Below are 9,348 nucleotides of genomic sequence, written 5' to 3'. Positions count from 1 at the left end.
TATGATATCTTAATTTAATACATTGAGAAACAGAAGTTCAAAAAATCAATTTTTTAACCTGACATAATAAATTTATCTACAATTAGAGCTTAATAAGAGTTATAATGGCAAAGCTTCTCTATAATGAGAATGTATGTTTCTTAATCTCATCATTTCTTTCCTATCCAGAATACATTTATAAGTCATATTTACTATCCATAAATCAGAAAATGGCCCAAACTTCCAATCCTGGTCTAAGTCATTCTCTCCATGACACAAGTGTCAGGAAATAAAGTTCAAAGAGAGTGAAAGACTGAGTTGAGAAATCTTAGATCAGGACACAATGGTGGAGACTAAAAATTGACCCTAACTTCTGGTCAGTCTGAGTATTATTGAGAGAAAATAGGACATGCCTACATTTAAGGGTAAGAAACAATGTCATCTTTCACCCATCTGTCCTGTTTGAAAATGCAATATAGAAAAAGAAGGTGCCCTTGAAAGCTTTATAATGATGTGTTTCTCTTTTTCCCAGGGTACAGAAGCATGGAGTTTTCTGACACATGTGGCACTGCCTAGCTGCCTTCTCTACACATTCAACCACCCCAGTGCTCACAGATTTTAAAATGAGCTCAGATATAATTATACTTTGTTCTTTATAATGCAAAATATTTCCTTCTTAAATAATGAAATATAAGATAAGCACATTCTAAGAAGTAAAAGTAGGAAGATGGAAAGGCTGGGGACAGAATGAATTTAGTCAAGTAGGGAAAAACATTGAAAAGGGAAGAGATAAACATAATTTTCTCTACTTTAAAAGAATACTAGTTAATATGCAATTACTAAAATGATTAAATAAATTAAAGTAAGTTAGAATATTATAAAAATAGAAAAAAGTACCATATATTAATTTCCAAAAGAATAAATCAATCCTTAACTCTTAGAAAAGTCTCATTTTTTTTTTGCATAGGAATCATTAAAAATTAAATTTATTAGGCCATTAGACAATTTAAATACAGTGAAAAAGATGTGATTGAAATAGGTTTCTCCCATTAAATGACATCATTAAGGGGCTGGGCAATGAGGTTTAGAAAAACGTAGGAGCCATCCATGTTTACCAATGCCTTAAAATATTTTTTTTTAAATATTGAATTCAATGTTTGTGGATGACTTTAACAAAACTATATGGAGAAAAAATAAAGGTGCTGGTTTCCCCCAAAGTTTGATGAGTACTATTGTGTCTACAAGCCATGTTGATGGAATTCAGTAGAGAAAATTAATTATATGGAGTCAAACCAATTATGTTTCAACAAATGATGCTGACATTGGCTTGATCTAATTAAATGTGGAAGATCAAAAGCATCACTTGTTGAAAAATCAATTAGATATTGAAATAACATTTGAAATGCAATCAAATATTATCAAAAGTTGATTTCTTTGCAGAGGTCAATTTATGGAGTCTAAAGAGAGAAAGTGGTAAAAAGCCTGAAGGTGAGTGGCTCCTTTACCATGATTGGCCACAGTGGGAAACAGCCACCTGCATGGCCTTGGGTGGGAAGCAGTGGCTCCTGAGACCACAACTTTACCCTCACTCCATCCCAAACCATCCATGCTGAACCCTCAGACCTTTCACAACATGAGCAAATCATCAAAATCCCTTAATCACCTTTCCAAATGCCAAGAATAGCCCATGGTTCTGACATGTGTGACTTGTTAAGTTTCCAGGCAGAGAATATTTAAATCCAAAGTTCTTCATCCTTTTCTTTAGGCCTCTAGACTCAAATACAGTTTCTTTAGAAGGCGGTCACCCTTCCTGAGGAAAAGCACTTCCCCAGAGCCTTATGTAGGGCCCCTGTGACTTCCTTGTTCCTGAGGCTATAGATGAGAGGGTTGAGCAAGGGGGTGAGGATTGTGTAGAAGGCAGACACAGCCTTGTCCTGCTCCGGTGTGTGGTAGGAGTGAGGCAGCACATATGTGTACATGGCAGCCCCATAGAAGAGGCTGACAACTATCATGTGCGAGGAACAAGTGGCCACTGCCTTTCGCCGCCCCTCTGCCTCACTCATCCTGTAAACAGTGATGAGAATCCTTGTGTAAGAGGCTGAGATGACAGAGAACGGGATGAGGAGCATCATGATGCAGCAGACGTACATGGCTGTCTCATAGGCTGACGTGTCTATACAGGAGAGCTTCAGAAGGGCAGGGACCTCACAGAAGAAGTGGTTGATTTCTCGAGAGGCACAGAAAGGGAACTGCATGGTGACTGGGGTGAGCAGGAAGCCATCTATAGACCCTCCCAGCCAGGCTGCCACCACAATCAACAAGCAGACTCTTCGGCTCATAAGGACAGGATAGCGCAGAGGGTTGCAGATGGCAACGTATCGGTCATAGGACATGAGTCCTAGGAGGAAGAACTCAGCTCCTGCCAAGGTCAAGTAGAGGAAATGTTGGGCAGTGCATCCTGCAAATGAAATAGCCCTCTGGCCCACCATTTGGTCAACCAGCATCTTGGGCACAATAGTAGAAATGTACAGGATGTCCATGAGGGAGAGCTGGCTGAGCAGGAAGTACATGGGGGTGTGTAGGCGCACGTCCACCTGGATCAGGGCAATCATGATTGCGTTGCTGGCTATGGAGATGACAAAGATCAGGAAGATGAGGGCAAAAAGAAGCCAGGGGAAGTGGGTGCTGCTGAACAGGCCCAGGAGCACAAAGTCGGCATACATGGAATAATTGCCCCACTCCATAGCTCTGTAGGTTACAGAAGAGAAGGATGTGACGGCTGAAGCTGGGTACAAAAGATAAGTATTTGGTTTGCTTAAAACATTGTGATGTGGCATGGACAAATCGGACAGAATCACATCTTGTTGTGTAATTTGCTCCTTTTTCTCACACTTCTCGCAGCTGATTCCAGTTCCTGGGTTGTTTCGAGAAATTAGTCTTTACCTTTGGGTCTTAGGTAAGACCCAACCACATTCGAAGATAATATGCTTGATTTGATGAGTATTACTTTTTAACTTAAAGTTCATGAGGAAACAATTTTATGTCCTTTGGCTCAAAAATGTTTATTGGTTGATTGATTGATTGCTCAAGCACAATCTTACATTGAGAAGGATACACATAAAACAGATAAAAATGGAATCTGTCCGATTGAACAAGGATAAACTGGTGAGTAAAAGAAGGGAAGGGATCCCTACCATTTTTGTACTTACCTTCCTACACTAGGCTCTAGTTCTCAAAATTGAAATTCAGTTTGAAAAACAATGATCAAGAGCATATATTTTGCCTGTGAAAGGATAACAACCTTGACAGATTTGATCTAATTCACACTATTCTTGACACATTTGTACATTGTAAAATTTGAGTAGTTAAGTTATATTTATTAGGTGTTGGATATCTGAAAATCATAATATCATGTTGAAAAAAAAGAAAACAAGAGCTCTAAGCTCTCGGTAACAATTCAAGAATTAGTAGAAAAAAGACAATTGAGGGAAAAAATGTTTGGAATCAAGTGGTATTTATTGTTCTTTTAGCAGAAAATTACTGATTAGTAACATCCAACTCATTAATATGATTGGTAATATGGAAGCAATACTAATGAGTAAATTTAATAAAAAGCAATAAATAAAAACTAAATTAAATAATACTATAGGGTACTCTTTCCCAAAAGAGGGACTTTCATGCTTAAACCTGAAGTTTAGTTATGCATATGTAGCTATTTTAGTTAACTAATACTGCACACATGGATGAACTGGCAGGTTACTTGGACAGTTCCTATCGCACCATGTGGATCCGCATGTCTAGCCTGATAACCACAGGCCTCCAAGGCTACTGAGGACGCAGACCATGACTGTCCTGAGTGGGGATGTACTGTATGTGCAGGCTACACTAAAGATTTAGAGATATGCAGCATATCTCATTAAAATTTTTATGTTGACCACATGCTGAAATGATAGTATTTGGTATATATTTGGTTAAATAACATAGGTTAGAATTAGTTTTACCTGTTTCTTTTTACATTTTTGATGTAGCTACTGGAAAATTTTAAGTTACTTCTATGGCCCCGTCAGATTTCTCCTGGAGAGCATTGGTCTAGAGCTTCCCTTTCCTGGAATATATGATGGCCCCAAATAACTCCATCCAACCAAGAGCTCTCAAATTAAACACAATCCAATTTAGGAAGAACTGAGCAAAAAATTTCAGGCTTAAGAGCATATTAGAAAAAAGGAAAGATGTCACCTCTATACGCAGTAGCCTGCAAAGAGTAGAAAGAACACATTCACAACAAGAGTGCTCAGGGATTCGTAAGTTATTTAATTTACTTATCTTGACATGAAATATGATACCACTGCTTTATTCATTCTACAAATGAAACAAACAAACAAAAAACAAACAAACAAAAAACACGGTTTAAAGCGGTTAAGAGACTTTCTCCGTAGGCAGTATAATCATGCTATGCTGTTTCCCAGTAATCCCAAGTAGATATCAATTCATTCATCCCACAAACATTTCCTAAGGCACACTGTAGATTTAAAATTTTAACTTCTGAAAGAATCTAAAAAATGTACAAGATATGGTCCCTGCCTTCAAAGAGCCTACAGTCGAGGCAAATAAAACCTTGTCACATGTGTGCACAGGTGCACTTTAAGGGTGTTTTTGATGAGAGCCCGTGGGTTTTGGCTTCTCTCAGCTGGTGCTGAATGGAGAACACACGGAGGGAGAGACATTGGGGTGAGGGTAGGGGTCCCGTGGAAGCGATGCGACCTGAGGTGCAGGCACCTCTGCACATCCCGCTCAGACCATGCCAAGGCAGCAGATCTCGGCCAGGCTTTTGTTGATGAGCCCTATGTTATGTACTTACAGATTTTCCAGTTTTTTTTACCCTTTAAGTGTTCCCAGTTTCACAACAGGGCTTTCGCCAGCTGTTTTCCTGATGTGTGCGCTTGCTCTGCCCCAGCCCCACCAACCGCGTGGAGCCGCTGGGAATACCAAGCCCGCGCCCGGTAGGTATTGCATGATGAGCGAGAACTAGCTGCTTGGGACCCCCTCACTGCTCACTGTCTCCCTTTAAATCCGGAGGAGGGCAGGCGGCTAGCGGGGACAAACTCCGGGACTGCTGGCGGTCCACGGGGAAAGCGAGAGCCCAGGACGGGCAGGCGGCCAGGAAACCAGCTGCGGGCGCGGGCGCCCGCAGAGCTGACCACGAACGCCCCGGGCTGAGACACACTAACGAGGCCCCGGGGTCCAGGACTCTTCACAGCGGGGGAGGAACCCCCCAGCAGCTCCCTAATTCTTAAGATTTCAAAAGCATTGCCTCCCGCTCTGTCAGTGTTTACTTGTGGCTGGCGTTTCAAAATTACAAAGCACTATAGAAACATTAAAGAATATTTAGAAAATAAGAAAGCAGAAAAACAAATCACAATACTTCATGCCCTGATATAATTATGATTTGAATGTCTGTATATAATTTTTTATCTTAGTATATTCTCAGCTTTCTAAAACATATTATAGTATTAAATACTATTAAGTATTTAAATGGTATCAAATGTTAAATAAATACTGTTAAGTATACAGATGTGCAGTCTTTTCACAGAATATCATTAACGTTGAATCATGTAACCTACTCTTACTTCTTAACTGGCTGGCATTCATGCCACTTCTAGATTTGTTTACAACGTCCAATACCGTGGGGTTAATTCTGTGGGACACGTCGTGGAGGACCGGCGATCAGGCTTTTGAAATTACACCAAGTTGATGACTAGTGAAGCTGAGAACATCCTACACCCTATGGTCGGGTGCTCTCTGCAGCACTGAATACTAGTATTCGAACTTGCTTTAATGTGACTTTCTCTGATTACTAAGAAATTTGAGCGTTTTTATGTGCATATTTTGCCTTTCTACTTATTTTGTCATTCCATTGTTTGCAACACTTGCCCTTTGCTACATTTGGAATTTCTCTAAAATTAGCATTTCTCTTTATAGGAAAAAAGGCATTGCTCTGTGCGTATATTAATTGCAACTATCTTACCCAAACTGTTACTTACAATTGTTACTTTATTTGATTTTTAGACCAAAATGTTTTAAATATTTGGTTAAGATATTTATTTTTTCTCTGATATCTAAACTTGGTTTGGGTAGTTATTTCTCATACAGTTTGGTAATTAATATATAATCGTATTTTAATTCAGTTACCAAGAATTTTTAAATATGTACTATTTTAAAAATATTTAATCTATTTTGCTCTTTGTTGAAAATTTTAGGACTATGGTTTATTTATGAGGTCAAACATATTGCATAAATTTGTCCAATCAAGTCATGCCAATGAGTCCTAATTTCTACGTATTTAAATAAGCAAGAGAGCTCGAATGCAAATGGAGAATAGGAAGGACCTCCCTGAGGTCCACCACTTCTCTATGCTGATATGAGAAATGTGTCATCCGAGATTAGATCAATTTTCACCCACATTGCATGGGTAAATGCTGGCAGGAAGTATGGATACTAAAAAACAAATGGGTCTTGGGTTACTCTTAAAAAAAAATTGTGACAGCGGTGACACTTAAATTTTGGAATCTAACCCTGTGCTTTCCACTTTTTTTCCCTCCAGTAATAGCTGACCCAGCAGCAGGTAGCTAGTTTCTTTTTCCTTTTCCTTTTTTACATTGTCATTTTCTGTCAAACTCTGCTCTGTGTCAAAGATTGGCACAATTCTAAGTGACTATCTACTTCAGGTATTGTGGGAGAGTGCCAAAAGGCTAAACCAGGATACGATGACGACTGACATAAATGGGGACTGACCTGTGCAAACTGGGGTAAAATATGTCACTCACTTTAAGCCATTTAAGCCTATGTATAATCTAATTTATTATGTTTTCTTTCGGCAGTGTTTTCACATGAAGCCTCACCTCTAATTGCGGAATAAAACAACTTTTTCTAATGCAATATCATTTTGACAAATCTTTAGAAGGGTAGAGAAATTTTAACAAGAGCAAAGGACCGCCCTCCTTTTATTCTGACAGCAGACTAAAACCTGATCACCTTTTCAGCTAAATATCAAGAAAAATTGAACCAAGATTCCCCATCTGTTCTCACCTTTGAAACCTATTTTCCTTGGCATTTGGTATGTAATGGTGTGAACATTAAATAATATTTGGGATCAGAAATCTGTTTTCACATCCTATCTTTGTCATTTATGAGCTGGATATCTGGCAAGCCGCTCATATTTTCTCTCCTATCTGCCTCTAATAGCTTCTGAGTATAAAATAAGAAAGTGTGGTAAGATACTTTCTTAGAGCAGAATATGTAGGATTTTCCTAACTAAATTATTTTTAAAGAAGTTCATGAATTACCTGAGAAGATGGATTAGTACAAACAAATTAGATAAACTCTTGTCTCTATAAATACTTCAAAATTTTATAAATAAACTTTTTCAATGAGAGCTTTATTGAAGCTTTACATTGAAATAAATCTCTGTAGAATTTTTCTGAGTAGAGAGATCACCTACATTAGAGAACTGAGTCTATTATACCAGCTGTGAGGAAAAAATGGGATAAAAAAATGTAAAATTTACATGAGTAGCACTGATTACTGAATACCTGCAGTTAGAATACTGAGGCATGTCAACCTCAAGATTCCGTAATATTCCCTAGTTTGAGGCAGCTTCCCAACAAATAAGTCCAGAATCTGACATTTGAAACACCCTATGACCGAATGACAAAAATTCCTCAGAATTACTTACCTCACACAGTAGCCTCCCCAAGTTCAGTGGTCTGAACTGAAGATCAAGTACCCACTGTCCAAAGACAAATCTCCCAGAACTAAGGTCATAAATGGAACTGCTCAGTGTTTTCTAAGTGGGTAACTAAGAGGCAGGAATCAGACCCTGTAGATCAAGAGCAGGTATTCTGAAGGGAAGAAAAGCAAAGAGAAAGGAGGAGTGAAGGCAGGGAGTGGCCACAGATTCAGAGAGTGAACTGGTGCAGTGGTTTGAACACAGAATTGCATCTTGTTTGTGTAAGGGTCAGTCCCTAACCTATGTGAGATGCTTTAAAATAGGCAAGAATAGGCAATTCGATTGAGAATTATAGATAAACAAGCCTGAGCCCTTAAGTGTCTCATAAGACAATACAAGGGAGCTGGCACCAGCTACATTATGTAGACTGCTGAAAACGAAGAGGTCGAGCAAGTTAATAAGAAAGAGCAAATCATCAGGGTAGACCAGTACACCACTGGGTGAATCACTGACATAAAAATATTAGTCCCTGGGGCATTTTGTCCCTAGCCTACAATTACACAGTTTAAATGAGTATGATAAGCTTTTTCATCTTCCTTTTTTTCATTCATAAAAATGTAACATTTCAGTTTACAAAAGATTACGATAGTTAAACTGTCCCCAAATAAATCGGGCAGTAGACTTGGCACAAAAATTAAATTAAGTACTTTTATTCATTTTACTTTTTTCATGTCATTATTTTGGAAAATTCTTTCCTTTTATACATTTCAAATACTTATGCATTCCTGTCTTCAAGGGTTAAAGGAAAATCCAAACCTCTAAGAAAGCATTGTCTTGCTAAGGATACTAGGTGGAGGCCCATCTTTGGTATTCACTTGGTATGTACCATCTCATCTTTCTGATAACTTGTAATGAGTTATAAGAAAATGTTTAGCATTGCAAAGAATTCAAAATATACACTGAAGCAACTAAAGGCAATAAGAAAATAAAATCTTTGAATTACCTAAGGAGCAATAAGATCCCTTTTCTCTTGTCTCAATACTCTCACAGGCCCCAAGATCTCATTTTGAGAGACAGACCCTAGGCCAGGGGCTTCGCTGTGCTGCTGTCTTTTGCCGTACCATTGCTGGGCTCTTTATCATGCAACTCACTCTTATAGCTCCCTGCTCTGCATGTAACTGAGGGCCGGATTTCGGGTTTTCTGAAATACAGGGAGGTCTCCTTAAGAAAAAGGCTACAGAATCACAATTATATAGTTAGGTACAAGCAAATATTCTCTTTGGATGAAAAGAGAAATGCCTTCAAGTTAGAAATCGAAAAAGCTGACAAACACCCAAAAGAAATCCAGAAAAACACTAACATCATCCTGCTATCATTTGACTGCTTGACATATTACTTTGACCATTTATTCAACAATTCTGAGCTGCACAGTCTATGATTGCACTTTATAAGACACCATCATTTTCTTATTTTATTCTGTGTGTGTGTGTGTGTGTGTGCTTCTCATTCTAATTCCTTTATATGTAAGGTTACATTATTTGAGATTTTTCTTGTTTCTTGAGGTAGGCTTATATTGCTGTAAGCTTCCCCTTCAAGAGGATTTTACTGTGTCCCATGATTTGGTAACATTGTTTTCATTTTCA

At 38.4% G+C, this 9,348-nt stretch overlaps 1 protein-coding gene across 1 annotated transcript; it reads right to left on the bottom strand.

The window, feature by feature from the left end:
• Positions 1-1,769: 1,769 nt before the first annotated feature.
• Positions 1,770-2,723, bottom strand: LOC105309672 (olfactory receptor 2T27). The gene has a single exon (XM_011385845.1). The coding sequence runs from the start codon at positions 2,721-2,723 to the stop codon at positions 1,770-1,772; it is 954 nt and encodes a 317-aa protein (XP_011384147.1).
• Positions 2,724-9,348: the final 6,625 nt, after the last annotated feature.

The sequence above is a fragment of the Pteropus vampyrus genome, unplaced genomic scaffold, assembly GCF_000151845.1.
Source record: "Pteropus vampyrus isolate Shadow unplaced genomic scaffold, Pvam_2.0 Scaffold817, whole genome shotgun sequence".
NCBI lineage: Eukaryota > Metazoa > Chordata > Mammalia > Chiroptera > Pteropodidae > Pteropus > Pteropus vampyrus.
Note: the sequence above shows the minus strand (reverse complement) of the source record. Positions and strands in the feature narration are given on the sequence as shown.

What these genes read in the sequence shown, in the direction of transcription:
- LOC105309672 (XM_011385845.1), bottom strand. Translation starts at nt 2,723, where the DNA reads ATGGAGTGGGGCAATTATTCCATGTATGCCGACTTTGTGCTCCTGGGC.